Below are 21,222 nucleotides of genomic sequence, written 5' to 3' on the forward strand. Positions count from 1 at the left end.
TCCATTCCTCGTGTTTTGCTGGCAGTTTTATGATGTTGTAAATTAGTTAAATTAGCCTCCCGCATAAAGCGTACCTAAATTTCCCTAATTGACAGATGCAACTGTCTTTCGGGGCTGCATAGGTCAACAGCAAGCCGGGCTATTTAATGGTCGGGGGCTTAACCCGACCCGGGCTTCGAACTCATGACCTCTCGGTCAGTAGTGATTTATTGCAGCTGGTTACTAGCCAGCTGCGCCACAGCCCGGCCTTCTAGCTTCAAAGCCTGGCTATTTCCTGGGGGGATCCTTTGTTAGGAGGTGTTAGCTGGCCCTGATTGTTTCATCCCTGGAATTCCCCTGTCTTCTGAGTGTTGTTCTTTATTTATTGTCCTGATTTTAGGTTTTTTTAATACTGGTAGCCAGATTTTGTTCATTTTCATGGTTTCCTCCTTTCTGTTGAAATTGTCCACATGCTTGTGGATTTCCATGGCTTCTCTGTGTAGTTTTTAGAGTTGTCCAGCATTTCTGTGTTCTCAAACAATATGCTGTGTCCAAGTTGGTTCATCATGTGCTCTGCTATGGCTGACTTCTCTGGTTGAGTGAGTCTGCAGTGCCATTCATGTTCCTTGACTCGTGTTTGGGCAAAGTTGCGTTTGGTGGTCCCTATGTAGACTTGTCCACAGCTGCATGGTATACAGTAGACTCCTGAAGAGGTGAGAGGATCCCTCTTGTTCTTTGCTGACTGTGGCATTTGTTGGATTTTCTTAGTGGGTCTGTAGATAGTTTGTAGGTTGTGTTTTTTCATCAGCTTCCCTATCCGGTCAGTATTTCCCATGATGTGTGGTAAGAACACTTTTTCTTTGTGTGGATCTTTGTCTTTACTCTCGTGGCTTGTTCTTGGTCTTGCAGCTCTTCTGATGTCTGAAGTGGAGTATCCATTGGCCTGGAGAGCCCAACTTAGGTGGTTCAGTTCCCCTTGGAGGAGATGATGTTCATAGATTCTTTTTGCATGGTCTGCCAGGGCTTTGCATGGCCATACAGCCTCGAAAACACAGCAACCCAGTGATTCCGGCTGTGAAAGCCTTCAACACATTGACCCTAGTGTATTTTAGGCAGGAAATATCTGAGTGGTTGTTCAGAATCTTAAATGTAAAGGAAGGGAAAACAATCCCTATGTAATACTGATAAAGACAAAATATAGGCAAAAGAGAGTAAAGAAATGCAAATATATATACAGTATGTGCCATAAGCAAGTGCAGTGTTATGATTTGAGTGTTGGACTGTGATTTGAATGCCTGGTCAGGCATAGAGACCCACTGGATGACCTTGGGCAAGTCAAACGCTCTCAACTTAAGGAGCAAAGGAAAACCCTCCCTCAACAAATCTTGTCATGAAAAGCTCATAAAATCAGAAATAACTCAGAAGGCACATGACAACAGCAGCATGCTTCATCTCAAATTATATATAAAATACATCATTTATATATTACACTTCATTGAAGTGTAACTAGTGCAGGTTGCTTTGGATGCAGTTGCCCATCTTTGTTTGAGGTGGTTATGAAATTTGTTCATTCACAATGAAATGTGCAGTCTTGGAGAATCCCTTCTGGGCAGCCTTCAGCTCAGAAACTTTTGAGGACACACTTCCCCACATTCCAAAAAAATTCCTCCAGAATTCCCACCAATTTGTTATGCTGCTGTCTTCCCCTTAGATGGGACAAACCCAGTTCTAAATCCTTGCTTAGGTCACTGGTTGAGCTTGAACAGGTTAGTCTGTCAACGTAACCTACTACTAGGGTTTTGCCAATCCTAAAATACAAGTCTGACCTCCTTAGGTGGAGAGTGGAGTTACTAGGTTTAACAGAAATCAACACATGGGCCCCATTATTTAGATCACGTGAGAAATCTGAAATCCTCCAAATCATAACAAACTTAGAATTAACTGCATTAATTCTATAGTGTAGATGCAGGCTTGGAGTGGAATTCAGCTCTCACTTGACTTCCATCTATTGAGAGATAGTCACTCTGCAGACATGGCAGATATAGACCTAAACTGCTGATCTACATTCCACATATCCCTTCTAAATTTAGGGATAATGTTATGAGATCTTCACCACTTCTCTTTCCCTGTGGACTATTTCAAGGGCCATTTCAACCCAACTCCATTCTGACATGAAGGAGTACACAAAGCACACAAATCCAAATGCCTTTGGATTCCAGCTCCTATGAGTCAGTTTTTAGGGATGATATTACAAACTCAACAACTACAGGTACTTTCCCCATGTTCTGATTTGAGCTTGCTTTGTATAACTGTGTGGATGTCTTCCACCATATTAACCTTGAAAATGGTGCCTTTTACAGATGGAACAACACTCCTATGGACGAAGCTTTACATTTTGGACATCATGATGTATTTAAAATTCTTCAAGAGTATCAGGTTCAGTATACACCTCCAGATGGTCCTAACAACGGAAAAGATCAAACTGTACAGAAAAACCTAGATGGCTTACTATAACCTTCTTCTGTTCCCAAGAATCAAAGTTACCTATTTAATTGTGGAAAACATGATTATGAAGAGCGTGTGTGTTTCTATTGGATAGTGATGTATATTTTCCAGAAGTATCGCTTTGTTTCAGTGTTTTAATGGGAGCTTTCTTTATTGCACGGGACAAATCTAGTTTCTCTTTCAGAAAATTCAGGGGAAAAAAACCTTCCTGCGAGTCTCCATTTATGATGTGAGCAATTATTACCTCGTGCGACATGTAAACAGATAAGAGGAGGAAAAACTTGGCTCTCATTGGCTTTCTGCACTACTTAATTTATTTTTCCATCCTCCATGAAGCTTTACTCTGTGGTCAAGAGCTTTTTTGTTCAGTTTTTTAAAAAAATATATAGATAACTGAAGCTGTCTGGAAATGTACCCGTGTGTGGAATTGGGCTGCTATCATGTGCCAGTGCAAATGTGGTCTTGCTAGATTTCAAGAATTGTGGCTGATGTGGATTTAGTCTGAATGCACCGAGCGTCAACCTGCACTTAACATTTTATTTGTGTCTTTTTAATTCCTATGATACCCGTTGAGATCATGCGATTCTCCAAAAAAGTATAGACTGATGACTGTGGTTCACGGTTTACGCTTTTGTTTGGAGTTTTTTTTTTTATCAGGGAAACTGTTTGATGGTTTGTTTGACCAAAAAGCATAGAGGAATGTAATCACATAATCTTGGAATATTAAAAGCGTTGGAAGTGGTTCTTCCAGATCTTTATACCTTGTCGGTTCCCCTCCTCCCTTCCCCACACATCCAACAACCGCTGATATTCTTCAGTCGCAGGCACCTGCTGCTCCTACTTGTTTTTTGTTACGTCTTGTACGTATATCACATAACACACCAAAGTGTATGTTTCTCTTCCCCATACTTTAATGATGGCAGATGTTCATTTCAAGGGCAGAACCTGATGCTCTGAAGAAGTTTTAACATTTCAGCTGAGCTCATACTTGGATAAAGAGGCTTTTACTTCAAATTCACAGATGACAAGGGTAATTTTAATAGAATCGAGTTGGAAGAGACCTCATAGGCCATCCAGTCCAACCCCTGCCAAGATGCAGGAAAATCACATTCAAAGCACCCCCGACAGATGGCCATCCAGCCTCTGCTTAAAAGCACCCAACACACTCCATGGCAGAGTGTTCCACTGTTGAACAGCTCTCAGTTAGGAAGTTCTTCTTAACATTCAGGTGGAATCTCCTTTCCTGTAGTTTGAAGCCGTTGTTCCGTGTCCTAGTCTCCAGGGCAGCAGACAAGCTTTCTCCCTCCTCCCTATGACTTCCCCTCACATATTTATACATGGTCCTCATCATGTTCTCTCTCAGCCTTCTCTTCTGCAGGCTAAACATGCCCAGTTCTTTAAGCCGCTCCCCATAGGGCTTGTTCGCCAGACCCTTGATCATTTTAGTTGCCCTCCTCTGGACACATTCCAGCTTGTCAACATCTCCCTTAATAAGGAAAACACGGCAGTAGTCTTAGATCTACTGATCGAGATAGTAGCAGGACAACCTAGAGAGGGGTACACCAGAGTCATTGTGCTGCTTTCATTTAAGTGTTTTGGCTTTCATCTCTTACCTTGGGCTGCTTTTTGATGGCAGTAATTTACAAGATCGTGTAGCAGGCGACGCATACAATTGGGCACTGTGTGTGAGTAACAATACAGTTAGCGTTGGGTTACCAGCTGAACACATTTAAGGATATGTGTACTAGCCGAGTTGAATCAAAACTTAGAACCATAGAACCTCTTGATTATTTGTCAAATAAATAGGTCTAGGGATAATTATTGGTTGATTTTTTTTCATGTCAGGAGCAACTGAGAAAATGCAAGTTGCTTTTAGTGTGAGTTGGTTGTCCGCAAGGACGTTGCCCAGGGGACGGCTGGATGTTTTACCATCCTGTGGAAGGCTTCTCTTATGTCCCTGCATAGGAAGCTGGAGGTGACAGACAGGAGCTCACCCCACTCTCCGGATTCGAACTGACCTTTCGATCCACAAGGGGTTAACCCATTATGCCACTGGGGGCTCCATGGGTTGAATAAATAGGGCTAATATATTTTAGGGTGTGAAGTTCCAATAAACAGCATCCATGTACTGACAAGGTTAATTCTCTGTACAATCCTCCTCCTGCTATTTTAGTCGGTTTGAAATATTTTTCTGGACTGCCCCATGAGTGTTCAGCAATATTGTCTGAATAATGTGACAGACAGGAAAATATGTGATGCCTCTTGGCTTTTTTCTCTCCATAATGCACACCCATGAACACCTGCCCATTAAACTCTTAGAATTTCTCCCGGCATAGAATCCTAAAGTTAGAAGAGACCTCATGGGCCATCCAGTCCAACCCCTTGCCAAGAAGCAGGAAAATCATATTCAAAGCACCCCCCTTTCAACAACTCAAATGTTTTTGTAGAATATATTTAGCAACCATTGTTTACTTTATAACCGAACGCTGCAAATAAGCATACAAGTCAAAGCCATTTAGCCTAAATAGCTTAAGAGATTATGTTGGCCTTTCCCCCCGCACTGCCAGTATATAAGACCTACTTTAGCATCAGCTTCTTCTGCAAAAGTATTCTTAGCTTTTCCTCATTATGAGGAGGTTGTATTTTGTAATGTATATGTGCCCAGTAGAGGCAGTTCCATTTCTCTGTGGGTTTATTTTGGTTATTTCGCAGTGCTGTTCTTTATTTCCACTGAAATGTTTTTACTTAAGAAGCCAGCACCACATTATCCAATTCTGAGGTATAATCATTCAACAACTCTTAGAGCCTCTAAAATTGATAAAGCCAGCCAGTGCTCTGTGCACTAATATTACAATGGTCCTGTCTCCTTTTAGAAGTGTTGTCTTTTAGAGCAGGACGGCCCCTGACCGTTTTTAGTGACCTTCTGAGTAAACTGTGACTGACTTTTGGCTTGACATTTGACATTCTTTGTTGTAGAAAATAAACCACAATGAATGTATTTTTTGCTTCTGACAAGTTTCCCATGATTTAATTTAATCTTAAATATTTGAGCTGTACCAGTTCTGAAAGTAAGATTTATTTTAAGGATTACAAAACCAATGGTGTTGCATTTTACAACATGATAATAAACAACCATACCAAAAAAAAAGTTTTTGTCTGGCTTGCTGGTTTGCTCATCTCCTTTCCTAACCTGTCATCTTTGTTTCTACAAGAGGAGTGTACTAAAATATTCAGAGACATCATAAACATGGATTTTGTTGATACCTATCATGAAGATATGCATTTGACAGTAAACTGGCTCAGTGTTGCTTTTCTCTTCACAAAACCATGGAGAAATGCAGAGCTTGAAAAAGTTGCCTTTTTGGACATAATTTGCCTGCTAGCCTAGCTACTTTTTTTCGTGTCAGGAGCAACTTGAGAAACTGCAAGTCACTTCTAGTATGAGAGAATTGGCCGTCTGCAAGGATGTTGCCGAGGGAATGCCCGGATGTTTAATGTTTTACCATCCTGTGGGAGGCTTCTCTCATGTCACTGTATGGGAAGCTGGAGCTCCCCTGGTTCGAACTGCTAATCTTTCGGTTTAAACCTTTGTGCCATCAAGGGCTCCAGCCTTGTTGCTGCCTCCTATGGATAAAAGCCTATGCCAGATGGAAAATTTTGGGAGATGTAATCCAAAACAATAACCTTTCCAAGTGCTGGGGCAGAATTAACATACACTGCAAAGAAGGCAAAATCCAAGTCAGCATCCAGATATTATTGGAATGCAATACCACTTTGGCTATGTTAGCTAGGACAAATGGGAAATGCAATCTCACAACTAGAAATACCACAAGTTGAAACCTGACCTATAGTACGTCTTAATAAGCTTGTGTATACAGTTGGTTGAAATATGGAAGAGTCTCGTGTGAACAGCCGTACCCTGATGTAATTGGATTACCTATCCCCAAGGACTGCAGGCGGAATCACAGAAAGCTGCACTAAATACACCTCATGCACTAATCTTCTTTGGACTTGCACTGAAGCGTGCAAGATTGAGCCATCCCTCCACACGCCAAACGTGCAATCCCCATAGTCTGATGCACACAATCACAGAAGAACCCAGAGATTTATTAGCACATGATTCAACAAACAAACCTGCATGACCACACCTCGACAGGCCCTTCGCTGGCTGCTAGCTTGGCTTGCTTTTAAAGCAGAAAAGGTGCTCCTGCTTGAACTCTGTAGCAACATCGCTTTGAGCTCTATTCCTTGTTTTATTATCTGAACATTATTGGTTACTGCATCAACAACCAAGGCAATAATGTCTTAAGGCCCCAAAAAAGGAATGAAGCAGTTTATCCTTTTAAAGGCTTTTGAAAGCAGGAGCCAAAAAATGCTAGGTCAAGGGATATCCAAGAAAAGCTGAGAATAAGGGGATGTATTGGGTTGTTGTATGTCTTTCGGGCTGTGTGGCAGAGGACAGCTAATGACTGAACAAAGGATTTCCCCCAGGCAAGAGACAAAACCTTTCCAATGCTAATTAGGGTGATTAACTGAAACATTAATGCTGGCTTCCCAGTGACAAAGGACTCTTGCCACACCCTGGACTCTACACAGATATATATTCTTTCCTTTCCTTACTTAGTTTATCCATACCTCACAACCTCTGAGGATGCCTGCCATAGATGTGGGCGAAACGTCAGGAGATAATACTTCTGGAACATACTTTTCTCTCCCCGGGGCCGTGGTGGAGGCTCCTTCTTTGGAGGCTTTTAAGCAGAGGCTGGATGGCCATCTGTCGGGAGTGCTTTGAATGCGATTTCCTGCTTCTTAGCAGAGGGTTGGACTGGATGGCCCATGTGGTCTCTTCCAACTCTACTATTCTATGATTCTATGACATGGCCACACAGCCCGAAAGACATACAACAACCCTGTGATCCTGGCCATGAAAGCCTTCGACAACACAGGGAATGTATTTTCCGCCAGTCTTTGAGGTATACCCCCAAAGTTTGGCCTAATCTCTTGTGGCTGAACACTACTGCTCCGATTCAGTTCCTCCCATCACTGCCATTTTAGAGAAATAAGCTATTTCTTTCTTGGATTATCATTCTGCTCCTACAAACCTAACTCCACCCTTCCACCATCTCATAATATAAGGGGACGGACAATTGTGCCTCTCTGCGCATTTCTAAGTCACAAGTCCTACCAGGAATTTAACCACTACTAACAGATTCAGGACGTTGAAGCTGAACAAATGTGCAAAACCAGCTGTCCATCTGTATATTATAGTTTCATTGGTTCCAAGGGCACCATTTATTGCCAGTCGAAAGGCAACTAATGAGCGTGCTTACCACTCAAAAGAAGTATGACCTTGTTATGTAGCTTGCTCCCAGTTTCTAGAAGAACAGGCATTTCTTCTGATTCATAATACCTCTCAACCATTACAAAGTTTCAACTACACAAGTATGCAACGAACACTCTTTTTGAAACACTTACTAAAATGTGTATCATCCACCTACGTTTATACCAGTGATGGCGAACCTTTTAGAGACTGAGAACCCAAACTGGGACGGGGGACGGGGACTGGGGGCATTCGGAGTGAGTGAACGGGCTGGGGGTGGGCAAGCAAGCGGGCAAGCGGGGGGAGGCGGGTGGCCAAGGAAGTGGGAGCGAGCAAACAAGGCAAGCAAGAGAGGGCGAGCGAGAAGTGGGCGAAGAAGGGAGTGGGCGATGACACACGTGCCAGGAGAGAGGCCGTTGCATGCTCCTTCTGTCATACGTGCCCCTTCTGCCACACATGGCATAGGTCCGCCACCACTGGTTTAGATTGTCACTGAATAGGGCAGCAGGGAAATGCTACACGCAAGATGGTTAGCTAAACATTTATCCTTGGAGACAAGGATGCCTTCCTATGTTTTCAAGTGACTCTTGACTACACAAAGGGCTGTAGAGTATACTAATAGAGGGCAAGCACACACTACAAACTCTAAAGCCTTAAGAAAGTGCTCAAGCAGCTGCAAACTAACAGGTAGATAATATGTAACAAAATTACAAGCTTTGTCGTGGATCAGTTCAGCAAACCCTTAAGTTGCATATTCTGAACATATCTGGAAAATAAAGAAATACATGATTAGAGAGAGGAACAGTACTTATAATGTATGCTACAGGTGGACAGCTGTGGCCCTTCAAATGTGTTAAGATGACACCTTACATAATCTATAGCCAAAAGGTGGTAGGAGCAATTCAAAAAACCTGCCGGAGGGCCAGAATTTTTCAACCAAGAATTTGATTTTCTAAAACTTTTATTCACCTACAAACCCTGCTCTGAAGCATTATCCATTTGCTTCCCTTCTCCAAGCAATGTAAATACCATACAACGTTGTCTAAGGTGGATCCAAAACCTTGGAATTTCAAATAGGATCTTGGCCAGTCTCTCATGTTAGGACACCACACAGCCATGTGAGACCATGATCTTATCTCTAGAAAGGCTTCCCATTACAAAAGCAATACTAAAGGAGAGGTGCAGGAAATCTGCATCTAAGACATTTCCAAAAGGTTGGAAGACACCTACCCAAGGTAAATTTTTGGACTACTAGATTATAACCTGTTAGGATCATAACCTATTGGATAGCAGAGTTTCAGAAATGTTTCTTTAAGTTTATTGGATAATGGAAGATCACTGGGCGCATAAATATCTTTTTTCTTTTCCAGTGGTTCTCAACCTGTGGGTCCCTACGTATTTTGACCTACAACTCCCAGAAATCCAGTTTACCAGCTGTTAGGATTTCTGTGAGTTGAAGGCCAAAACATCTGGGGACCCACAGACTGAGAACCATTGTTTTATTTGATGCTCTCAGCAGAAAAAGATTCAAGTAGACTTCCTTGAAATAACATATTTGTTTTACTCACAACTTCATGTACAGTAGAGTCTCGCTTATCCAACGTAAACGGGCCAGCAGAACGTTGGATAAGTGAATATGTTGGATAATAAGGAGAGATTAAGGAAAAGCATATTAAACATTAAATTAGGTCATGATTTTACAAATTAAGCACCAAAACATCATGATATACAACAAATTAGACAGAAAAAGTAGTTCAATACATAGTAATGCTATGTAGTAATTACTGTATTTATGAATTTAGCACCAAAATATCATGATATATTGAAAACATTGACTACAAAAATGCGTTGCATAATCCAGAACGTTGGATAAGCGAGTGTTGGATAAGTGAGACTCTACTGTATTTAAATATACAGGTACATTTCTTTTCAGGTTAAGCTTTAAAACATTTCAGTTTGTATCTTTAACTTATAACAGTCTCTTCAAAACTATATTGTTTTGTACAGCTCTCTTTTATAACAGTCTACTTCCAAGGAACTCAAGCCTCAACTGACTAACTGCTAACACTAGAATCTGTACTCAAATAGATTCAAGCCTCAACTGACTTCTAACACTAGCATCTGTATTCAAACAGACTCAAGCCTCAACTGTCTTTCTTTAACAGTCATCCTTTTAAATTGCATTCTAAATAGTCACTGAACTAGTCACATGGTCTTTAGCCCCTCCCACTGCCTCAAGTACACAGAGCTAAGAAATCTGCAAACCAAAGAAGACATACACTTCAGGAAATAAACAACACGTTATAAGCTGACAAAAGAATTAGATAGAGGAGGCTTGAGAAGGTTGCTATCTCTAACAGAATTACAAATGGAAACAAGATGCATGCAAAGGCAGGTTTCCGCTTACAGCCAAAGGTTGTAATATAAGCAAGGCCTGGGAAGCCCAGTAACTATTTGCAAGGATATTGCAAATAGTTATTGCAATTATTTCTAAGTATGTTGCCACAAAAAGAACCCCCTGCCCAAGCAGCCCACACTGTGCTATTTACTCACCATAAGTTCTGTAGGGCTTATCTCTCGTGCAACTTCACTAAAATCTTCAGGAGACAGAGGCAAGAGGTTCTCGGTGGTAAGCAGTTTGGAAGGATGGCTGCCAGACAAAGAAGGGGGAAAAGGAAGAAGAAAAAATTAACTGTTTCAAATGAGCTTGTAGCAACAGTGGGTCATCAAACCTGGCACATAGTGCCTTTGTCTACAGAAATATTTTAGTGCAGTTTTTTAAAGTGCCCAAGAGATATATAGCTCAGAGGTGAGAAAAGCTTGGACAACACAGACACTCCATGTCTTGTTGAAACAAGTGGCAGGGCTCAAATCGTGAAGACAACAGATTTACTACATTCTCCATGAATATGGCACAAAGAATACTGCATCATGCATGAGCAGGAGCCAAGGATGGTTTTATACCCCCCATGTCTCCACAACACACAGAAGCCCAGGGGCCAGGCATGTGCAAGAGAAGAAAGGTGCACCACAACCTGTGAGTGTGATACACAAACTCCAGAGCAAGTTACAGGATAAAAAGACAGAGAGGTTCTCTCTCACATTCTAAAATTTGCTGCATTTCATATCGTACAAAGCATTACTATGCCAGGCCTATTTCCATGCTCAACAACACTAAAACTAGAACTGAGACTTTTAAAAGCAAATGGCAAACTCAAGCTTTTTATACATTTCAAACAATATTGCAACATAACAGGCCTTCATAGAACAGTAATTCTCTCTTCATCCTCATATAGGAGACTCTCTCAAGATGGGAACTATTTTCAAGTATGCATGCACAATCATTTTTTAAAAAAAGAAAATCAATATGTATCTCCCTGCCTTCAAAAACCATTGTCGGAGTTACATGCAAATCCAACTGATTAAAAACTCATTTTCATGAACTGCCAGTTAAAACTTCCCCGCACATGCATACCACCCTGGAATTGACACAACCACACTTAATACACTTTTATGCACTGGAAGGAAGATCCCAATAATTATTTATGCCACCTTTTTATATACTATGATAGCTATCATGGTGTAGTGGACTGTGTGTCAGACTAGGACTCTAGAGACCAGGGTTTGAATCCCTTTAAGCCAGTGGTTCTCAACCTGGAGTCCCCAGATGTTTTTGGCTGTTACGATTTCTGGGAGTTGAAGGCCAAAACATCTGGGGACCCCAGGTTGAGAACCACTGCTCTAAGCCATAGAGGTCAAAAACATGCAATTGTGAGTAGATCAATAGGTTGGAAGGTAACAGTGCTCCATGCAGTCATGCCAGTCACATGACTGGAGGCGTCTACAGACAACACCGGCTCTTCAGCTTAGAAGTGGAGATGAGCACCCCGCCCCAGAGTCGGACTCAACTAGACTTAATGTCAAGGGGAAACCTTTACCCTTTTAAAGCCATGGAAACCCACTGTGTGATCTTGGGCAAGTCTCAGCTCAGAGAAAGACAAAGGCACCACACTCCCAAATGAATCTTGCCAAGAAAACCCTGTGATGCATTTATCTTAATGTTAACATCAATTGAAAACAAAGGCACACAATAACAAATGATATATTACTCTTAACTGTTCTCTAAACAGTTTCAAGCACAACTCTGATGAAAAAACAGCCTATTCAATTTATTATGATGAAGATTACATACAATATATGTACATGCATGCATTCCAGAAGCTTGGCCCTTGAGCCTTACAATCTAAATAACTCCTGAACAAAACATATGGAGCAGAGAACACATGGGAAACCTATAGAATGAAGAGCAGTTTCAACAAGCAATCACTTTGGATCTGCCAATAAATGTAACTTTATGTTGGAAAGGCTGGATAAGCAGAGTGAAGCTGGAATATGCCTGCCTATCTGCCTGATGTCTTGCCTCTTCCATTTGGGAATGCTACTTTCTCTTCTCTACACTCTTAACCTTCATTTACCCTTTTCTGCAGCCACACACGCATACACACCCAACAGCCATGCATCAAGTGGCTAATGCTTGATATATACATATCCCACTTGCCCAAATTAGAGAAAACCCTGCTTCTCATTTCTAAGAAGTACTACATTCAAATTAAAAGAAGCACATTATACCAAAATATACAAAATCGCATTTTATTTTGACAGCTATGTACGAAATATTTTTTCAAGTGCAAGAGTGAAATAGTGAGGGGCAATATTGCTATTTGGCATCAAATGAGGGTGGCCTGGTGTTGAGAGGTAGGTCGGTCCACAATGCAGCATCCAGAATCAGCACAAGTATAAGTCCATACGTGTGCTGATGCAAAAGCGGCACCCTGATGCACGTGCCGATGCTGCATGATCTCCAAAGAAAGGGACTAGTTACCTCTCAACCTGTCATAAACATTATGACAACTCTAGAAGGAAAGCCCAAGTGTTTGGAAAATGTACTCAGGTGTCTTCTCGGCAAACTCACACTTCAGACACAGAGATTAGTTCAGTTTTGATGTATCCTTTCCCTCCGCCATCAACATCCATGGGTTCTGCGGCTTTAAAAGGAAACAGAAAATTCTCATGTAAGCATCCAGAGAACTAAACATGTTATCCACATACTCCAAAAATATGCTATAACTAGCACAATTCTAGGCAAAGCAACTTCCACACAGCCCTATATCCCAGAAAATCAAGGCAAAAAAATCCCACAATATCTGCTTTGAACTGGATTATCTGAGTCCATACCGCAAATATATTCCAGTTCAAAGCAGATATTGTGGGATTTTATTCAGCTGTATGGAAGGGGCCTAAAAGTATGCTTATTTCCAGTTCACTGGATCTAAGGCTGCATCTACACTGTAAAATTAATACAGTTTGATACTACTTTAACTACTTTAGCTCAATGCCATGGAATCCTGGGATTTATAGTTTGGTGAGGAACCAGCACGTTTTTGCCAGAGAAAACCTTATAAAATGACCAATTTCATGATTCCATAGCACTGAGCCATGGCCGTTTAAGTGGTACCAACCACATTAATTTTACAGTGCAAATTCACCCCAAGACTGCAGCCCAAGTCAGCCATGAGGGCGGAGAAGAACAGAGGCCAAGGGCAAACATAGGTTTCCCAAAAAACCCATGTCTCAGCTTACATTAGGTGTAATAGAAATAGCTACGCCTTGCTACAATAAGTCTGAACTATATGTTTTGTAATCAACTCTTTTTCAAAAGCTTGGCAGCTTTGTCTGCAAAATAAAATGGGAGGTAAACATGATAAAACATGCTTAAATCTTCAGACACTGTGTTGTCTCCTCCTCTGGACCCATTTTGGAGGCAGGAAAAAGAAAAAGGGTACATTTATAATAGTCTGTGACTGTGAACTGTTAACTTCAATAACACAATGGGTTGCTAGCCATATATATTGGCCAGTGATTCACCCATGCTGAGATATTTTGCTATTCAGTGTTAGGGTTGCATAGTGCAATTCCATTGATAGATATATTTACACTATGCTGAAATGACAGGATTTTGACCAATATCACTGCTGATAACAATACAAGCAAGAGATGATGGAAATTCTTAATATTTCTATTATTTTTAGAGAGAAAACAGCATTTTAAACTTACTTATTAATGTTTTATTAATATGTTTTTAATTTTATGTATTGATAATTAATTATTTTGTTGTCTATTGCCTATAGTATTTTCTGTATCTGTTGATTGTTGTAAGCCGTCCCAAGTCTCTTTGGGGAGAGGAGGCGGGGTATAAATAAAGATGATGATGATGATGATTATTGTTATTACCCAAGGTAGCTTTAATATAAAACATAAAAATATAAACTGCTCACAGTCTTTAGGTCTGCTGTAGTATTTGCCAAATGCAATGTCCTTGGGGATCTCTGGATAAAGGAACTTCAGTGGATTTTCAGGAATATTCTCAGCTGCCATCACTTTGTAGTTGCGAATGATATCAGGGAGACTAACGGCAGTGAGTTCCTTCCGTGTGTAGGGCTCCACCGAGTGGAAGTCAGGATCTGGGGAAAAGGAGAAAAGAAGAGGCAGGAGAGAAAGGTTAATGCAGGGCAATTAGATCGACTTTCCATGCAATCTGTCTGGTCTGAAGCTGAAAGGACGTTACATACCATAATCTACTATATATACTTGTTTATAAGTCTAGAAATCTTAGACAAAAAAACCTGACCCCTCAATAATAATAATAATAATAATAATAATAATAATAATAATAATAATAATAATAATAATAATTTTTTTTCCGTGTCAGGAACGATGTGAGAAACTGCAAGTCGCTTCTGATGTGAGAGAATTGGCCGTCTGTATTTATATTCCGCCCTTCTCACCCCAAAGGGGACTCAGGGCAGATCACATTGTACACATATAAGGCAAACATTCAATGCCATATAAACACAGAACAGAGACAGATACAGAGGCAATTTAAACCTTCTCCAGCTTCCAGCGGGTATGCTTGATTCCGGTCACAGGGGAGCAGCTGCTTCATCATCCACTGCGACGGCAACATCCTCATTCCAACGGCGGCTGGATGATTTTTATGGTGTCGTAAATTAGCCTCCCCACATATAAGTGGTACCTAAATTTCCTACTTGATAGATGCAACTATCTTTCGGGTTGCTTAGGTCAACAACAAGCAGGGGCTATTTTTTATTTTTTAATTGTTGGGTGCACACCCCGACACGGGCTGGTCTCAAACTCACAACCTCTTGGTCAGAGTGATTTATTGCAGTTGGCTGCTAACCAGTCTGCGCCACAGCCCAGAGGAGGTTTCTTGCATAGCTCCTGGCTTTCAGATACCCCCATAAGACATTGCAAATTGATAAATTGGGTGAACTTGGGAGCCAAACGTGCAACATCTCAAATATCCAATGAGAGGGGTTTTTTTTTCCAATTCTGCTTACCATGTGCTGGTCCTTCTACCCAGGTAAAGGTGATTGCACCTTCTCGGCTACTTTCGCTGAATCTCAGGAGAAAAGTACCATTTGCTTTACCCTTCAGCAGGGCCCGCTCCCGCTCTTTGCTGATAAAACCCACTATACTCCTGCAAGAGGGGAAAAGAAGCCATACATGTTCATTTTATCCAAGTCCACAACAACACTTTCAGACTTGGTCTCAGTGCCTGAAACTACCTGGGGAGGCTTTTCGCTAATGCTCCTTTTCTTTGTAACGATCAATTACAGCAGTGGTTCTCAATCTGTGGATCCCCAGGTGTTTTGGCTTACAACTCCCAGAAATCCCAGCCAGTTTACCAGCTATCTGGATTTCTGGGAGTTGAAGGCTAAAACATCTGGGGACCCACAGGTTGAAAACCACTGCAATATAGGCTGAGTATCCATCATCTGAAATGCTTCGGACTACAATTTTTCTTTTATATTTTTGAATACCTACGTTTGCATGTACAAACATAAGATATGTTGGATGGAACCCAAGTCTAAACTTGACACTGTATAATTAATGCAGTTTGATACCATTCTGACTGCCCTGGCTCATGGGAGTTATAATAATAATTTATTTGTTTGACTAGTCATATGACCATTTCGAAGTCCAACACAAATAAAAACAAGGCAAAAAGGATGGGAGGACAGCTGACCTTCTGTTTGCCGTCAAAATCTTATTTTCCTGATTCTTCTTTCAGGAAATGTGCTCTTTTCTTGATAGCTTTCAGGATAAAAAGGCTTACTCTGATTATGGTGGATCTAGGCTCATGGGAGTTGTAATTTAACAATGTCTTCAGCTTTCTCTGTCAAAGAGTACTGGTGTCTCGTCAAATTACAAATCTCAGGGTGCCATAGTATTGTGAGTCATGGAATTTAAAATGGCGTCAAATTGCATTAATTCTACAGCATAGAGCCACCTTTAAAATTCAGATGATTTTTACAATTCATGGTCTTGTAGCTCCATTTGTAGCAACAAACAGAATTTAAAAATGTAATTTAAATTGCAGGTATATTCTGAATAAATGGTATTTTCAATATAGCAAAAATGATAATTTCCTGCCAAACCATCTTGCACGTCATGCATTTTACGCTCTTAAAACAGCAAATTGATTTTCAATGTGTAAAGAGCGCTAATATTATATTAGCTCTTTTCCACAGCTGCAAAATTTCCAGATCTTTCACTATAACTCAAGAGTTCACTACAACTAGCAGAATTCTAAGAACATTTAGAAACTGTTGAATCACAACAGATGCCGTGATATTATTTTGACATTAAAGTCCCAGCAGAAATCCCTTTGAAATTCTTACCCGTCATTCCAGAGGGAGAGGAGGTGTTTCTTAATGAGTTCAAGTATTCCTTCAACCCATAACCAGAAGGGGAAATTTTTATCATTTATGTTTTCCTAAAATTCAAAGTGATAAAAGAATGATGAGTTAGAAGTTGTGAGTTTATTTAGCTATGCTGGAACTCCCAAGTCCAAGCATCAATAATACTGCCTACCACCTGCCTCACATTTAATACTGCTCTCAAAAGGAGGCGACTAGTCTTCCTCATAATGTTTAGAGCCTCTTCTGGCAGTCAATCTATATATATAAAAGAGTGATGGCATCACGGCAATTCACAAAACAACAAAAGTACAGGCCCCCCAACCTCAAAATTTGACAACACAACCCATCATCCACGCCTTAAGGTTGATACAACAAAAAGAAAAGAAAAATAAAGTCCTAATTAGAGGGAGAGCAATAGTTTTTTTTATCCAATTGCTGCCAGTTTAGAGGGCTAATCTCTGCCCACTTGGTTGCCTAGCAACCAAGGGACAGCCAGGTTTCAGTTAGGGGACAGGCAGATTTAGGCCTCACTTAGGCTTCTTCCACAGATTATCTAATTTGCACTGGATTATATGGCAGTGTAGACTCAAGGCCCTTCCACACAGCTATATAACCCATTTATAATCTTATATTATCTGCTTTGCACTGGATTATCTTGACTCCACACTGCCATATAATCCACTTCAGTGTGCATTTTATACAGCTGTGAAGAAGGGGCATCATATAATCCAGTTCTGAGCAGATAATATAAGATTAGAAATATACAGTAGAGTCTCACCTATCCAACGTAAACAGGCCGGCAGGATAAGTGAATATGTTGGATAATAAGAAGGGATTCAGGAAAAGCCAATTAAACATCAAATTAGGTAATCGTTATACAAATTAAGCACCAAAACATCATATTATACAACAAATTTGACAGAAAAAGTAGTTCCATGCGCAGTAATGCTATGTAGTATTTACAGTAGAGTCTCACTTATCCAACACTCGCTTATCCAACGTTCTGGATTATCCAACGCATTTTTGTAGTCAATGCTTTCAATATATCATGATATTTTGGTGCTAAATTCATAAATACAGTAATTACTATATAGCATTACTGTGTACTGAACTACTTTTTCTGACAAATTTGTTGTCTAACATGATGTTTTGGTGCTTAATTTGTAAAATCATAACTTAATTTGATGTTTAATAGGGTTATCCTTAATTCCTCATTATCCAACATATTCGCTTATCCAACGTTCTGCTGGCCCGTTTATGTTGGATAAGTGAGACTCTACTGTACTGTTCATCAAATACAGCAATCCAAAGATATACTGCAACCAAATGACTCTGCAAAGGCTGATGGACATCACTACATTGAAACATATTTCAAGTTCCCAACAAGTTCCCAAAAGTACAACCTGCAGGAGATAAACAGCTGCACTCAATATACAGTACTTCAAATGTGCGCCCAGTGATGTCAGGAGTGGGGTCATCTCTCCTAACACCACTGCAGTGGATTAAACCCTTGTTCCGGCAGGACTGCTGACTGACAGGTTGGTGGTTCGAATCCAGGGAGAGCGGGTGAGCTCCCTCTGTCAGCTCCAGCTCCCATGTAGGGACATGAAAGAAGCCTCCCAAAAAGATGGCAAAACATCAAACATCTGGGTGTCCCCTGGGCAACATCCTTGCAGACGGCCAATTCTCTCACACCAGAAGTAACTTGCAGTTTCTCAAGTCGCTCCTGACACCCAAAACAAACAAACATACTAAAAAAAAACCCCTGCCTGCATAAAACATCTGAGATTTGATGGAGATGGAATCTAGGTCCTCAGTTCCCAGTCCATAATTACCCAAGCTGAGCAGGATGCAAACACATCCATTTAAATGTGAGAAAGTTAGCAAACAGGAGTGAACTGGACTATAGTAATGGCTGGCTTCTGCCCCCATTTAAACAGAATGAAGAGAAGTAGCTCTCACCTTACAGAACCGTGCCCACGAAATAAGGTCATCCGAGTTGCATCCACCACCTAGAGGAAACATGTTATCACCATGTTACTGACTCACATGGCAAGTCCCAATGGTCTGGTAGCCCTATATGCCCACAGCCAACCCATTTTAAAAAAAAGAAAATATTTCAGCTGAAAAACTTTCCCAAGCTTTCGAGGGTTGGGGAAGGTGGGGTCCATTTTATCCTGCTGGTTTGTTCCATGAGGATGGGTGCATCTACACTGTAGAACTAATGCAGTCTGACAGCTCTTAATCTGCCTTGGCTCAATGATATGGAATCATGGGAGAAGTAGCTTTATAAGGTCTTTAACTTTCTTTGCCCAAGAGTGGCCAAATTACTACTCCCATGCTTTCATAGAATTGAGCCATGGCAGGTAAAGTGCTATCAAATTGCATGCATTACAAGTTCCACTCAGTGCACTTTGCCCAGCTCATTTTATGTTTTTATTGCTGTGATTTTCATGTGTTTTATAATTATTGTGATTTTAATGCCTTTTAAATTTATTTGTGTGTTTTTGTATTTGATATTACTGTATGCTGGTTTTATATCTGTAAGCTGCCCCGAGTCCCTCTGGGGAGATGGTGGCGGGGTACAAAAATAAAATTATTATATTATTCTAAATTATGCACTCCATGAATCCTTTCACACAACACAGTTATAGCACTATAAAAAGGTTTTCCCCTGACATTTAGTCTAGTTGTGTCCAAATTTGGGGTTGGTGCTCATCTCTATTTCTAAGCAAGAGCCAGCATTGTCTGTAGACACCTCCAGGGTCATATGGCCGGCATGACTGCATGGAGTGCCGTTATCTTCTCGCTGGAGAGGTACCTATTGATCTACTCACATTTGCATGTTTTTGAATTTATAAGTTGGCAGAAGCTGGGGCTAACAGTGGGAGCTCACCACGTTCCATGGATTCAAACTGCCGACCTTTCGGTCAGCAAGTTCAGTGGCTCAGTGGTTTCATCCGCTGCACCACTGGGGGCTCCTATAGCACTACATTTCCACTTTAACTGTCATGGCAACACCCTGAGATTGACTGTTGAGGAAGGAGCCTTTAGAATATCAGTCAAACGTTCTCCTCTGGTGCCACTGATACAACCATGAAGCGCAGGATTTCATAGAAGATACAATGAAGACAAAAAGGACTCTCAAGGCACGAGAGAATTTTTAAATGTGACCTACCAAGAAGTTTTTCTCCCAGCATGTTTAGCTGATCTACATTGAGTCCTCTTTTGGTGACGGAAGAAAACTGCCAACTCAGGACATCAGAAAGCTGAGACCACCTTGCGCAAGGAGGGTTAAGGAAGAAGAATACATTCTGTGGAAAGATTTAGAATTCATACATTAAATATATTTCCCTCACTTCTCTAAAGGAGAGACCTCCCCGCACCATCTTCACCAAATGCCTGGGAGACTTGGCTTGGATGAGGCAAGGAAAATCTGAATATCCCAAAGGCGTTTCATGGTCTTGATGGAATCTGAACACAGATGTCCTTAGTCCTAGTTTGAAATTCTAATGCAGCCTTCTCTCTACCCAGCACCTTCTAAACGTGCAGAACTTCAACTCCCATCATTCCCAGTCCCCACAATGGTTTCTGTGGATGATAAAAACTGGAATCAAACCACTGCAACACAATGGTTCGGATTCAATGCTTATGTAGGAAGATTTCCCACTTCCATCAGGAGAACGTCTCCATCCCATCCCAGAAGCAATGTCAATCCTTCAATCTGAAATGTTTTGGAATTGGTTTCAGATGTAGCCTGATGCACTGCTAACTGGAAATATACTGGTAAAGGAAGTCTATTGTGCAGAATGAAACTGGGCACTCACCAAAAGGAATCTTTGCATTCCCATCCAATATAAGCAAAAATATGATCCTTGCCTTGCCCCCAAAGTGGTTATTTTTTTAGAGGAAGGAATTGGCAAATCATAAACTGCAACTTCTTTTGAACTTCTGCTTCTGTGCTAATACTAGTTTATAATACAGTATGTAGCCATTTTTTGAATCAGCATGGAACCAGGTAGGTTTTGAAAGGAAAACAGAATAACCTCAACATAGCTCATCGACCAAGCTTTTGAAAACCTGGTGCAGCAATAGACATAAAAGACTCGGAATTTGACTAATGAAACGGACCTTGCTTTTGGATCACGTGATATTAATGGTTTTAACTGTGTTTTATTGCAATTTAATATGTATTTTTAAATGACTTTTCTGTAATTTCTTTGTAATTGTTTTAAATGGCACTGAATTATTGGCCATGTTGTTAAGCCGCCCTGAGTCCTCTCCGAGGTAAGAAGGGCGGGGTAAAAGTATAGTAAATAAATAAATACATACATACATAAATAAACATCAATACGAAGTTCTAACAAAAGTAAGATAACATACTATTTTATACAAGTTTAAACACCTGCTCTATAGTGTAAAATTTTCTTACAATAGAATCAGACACAAATCCACCGAAAATGAAGTCTCATTAAGATAAATAAGGCTTAATCTTAATCCTAGGCACACAGAAAATTGGGTGATTTGGAAGGCGCTGAACAGACTGCGCTCTGGCACCACGAGATGTAGCGCCAATCTTAAGAAATGGGGTCACAAAGTGGAGTCCACGACATGCAAGTGTGGAGAAGAGCAAAC

General features: G+C 40.8%; 2 protein-coding genes across 4 annotated transcripts in view; one reads left to right on the plus strand and one right to left on the minus strand.

The window, feature by feature from the left end:
• gls (glutaminase) overlaps nt 1-7,038 on the plus strand; it is an 83,196-nt gene extending 76,158 nt beyond the window's left edge. For all 3 annotated transcript variants that reach the window (XM_003217428.4, XM_062963815.1, XM_062963819.1), the window contains one exon: nt 2,340-7,038. In XM_003217428.4, the coding sequence (XP_003217476.3) occupies nt 2,340-2,493 (154 nt within the window). In that variant the 3' untranslated portion in view covers nt 2,494-7,038. The remainder of the gene's footprint in view (nt 1-2,339) is intronic.
• A 700-nt stretch (nt 7,039-7,738) lies between these two features.
• The window catches only part of stat1 (signal transducer and activator of transcription 1), a 57,774-nt gene continuing 44,290 nt past the window's right edge, over nt 7,739-21,222 (minus strand). Inside the window, exons 17-24 of the mRNA XM_003217427.3 lie at nt 19,766-19,901; nt 18,550-18,599; nt 16,567-16,661; nt 15,223-15,362; nt 14,140-14,325; nt 12,777-12,849; nt 10,358-10,454; nt 7,739-8,570 (exon numbers count right to left, since the gene is read on the minus strand). Coding sequence (XP_003217475.2) covers nt 8,547-8,570; nt 10,358-10,454; nt 12,777-12,849; nt 14,140-14,325; nt 15,223-15,362; nt 16,567-16,661; nt 18,550-18,599; nt 19,766-19,901 — 801 coding nt within the window. The 3' untranslated portion in view covers nt 7,739-8,546. The remainder of the gene's footprint in view (nt 8,571-10,357; nt 10,455-12,776; nt 12,850-14,139; nt 14,326-15,222; nt 15,363-16,566; nt 16,662-18,549; nt 18,600-19,765; nt 19,902-21,222) is intronic.

Source organism: Anolis carolinensis, chromosome 1 (assembly GCF_035594765.1).
Source record: "Anolis carolinensis isolate JA03-04 chromosome 1, rAnoCar3.1.pri, whole genome shotgun sequence".
NCBI classification, from domain to species: Eukaryota; Metazoa; Chordata; class Lepidosauria; order Squamata; family Dactyloidae; genus Anolis; species Anolis carolinensis.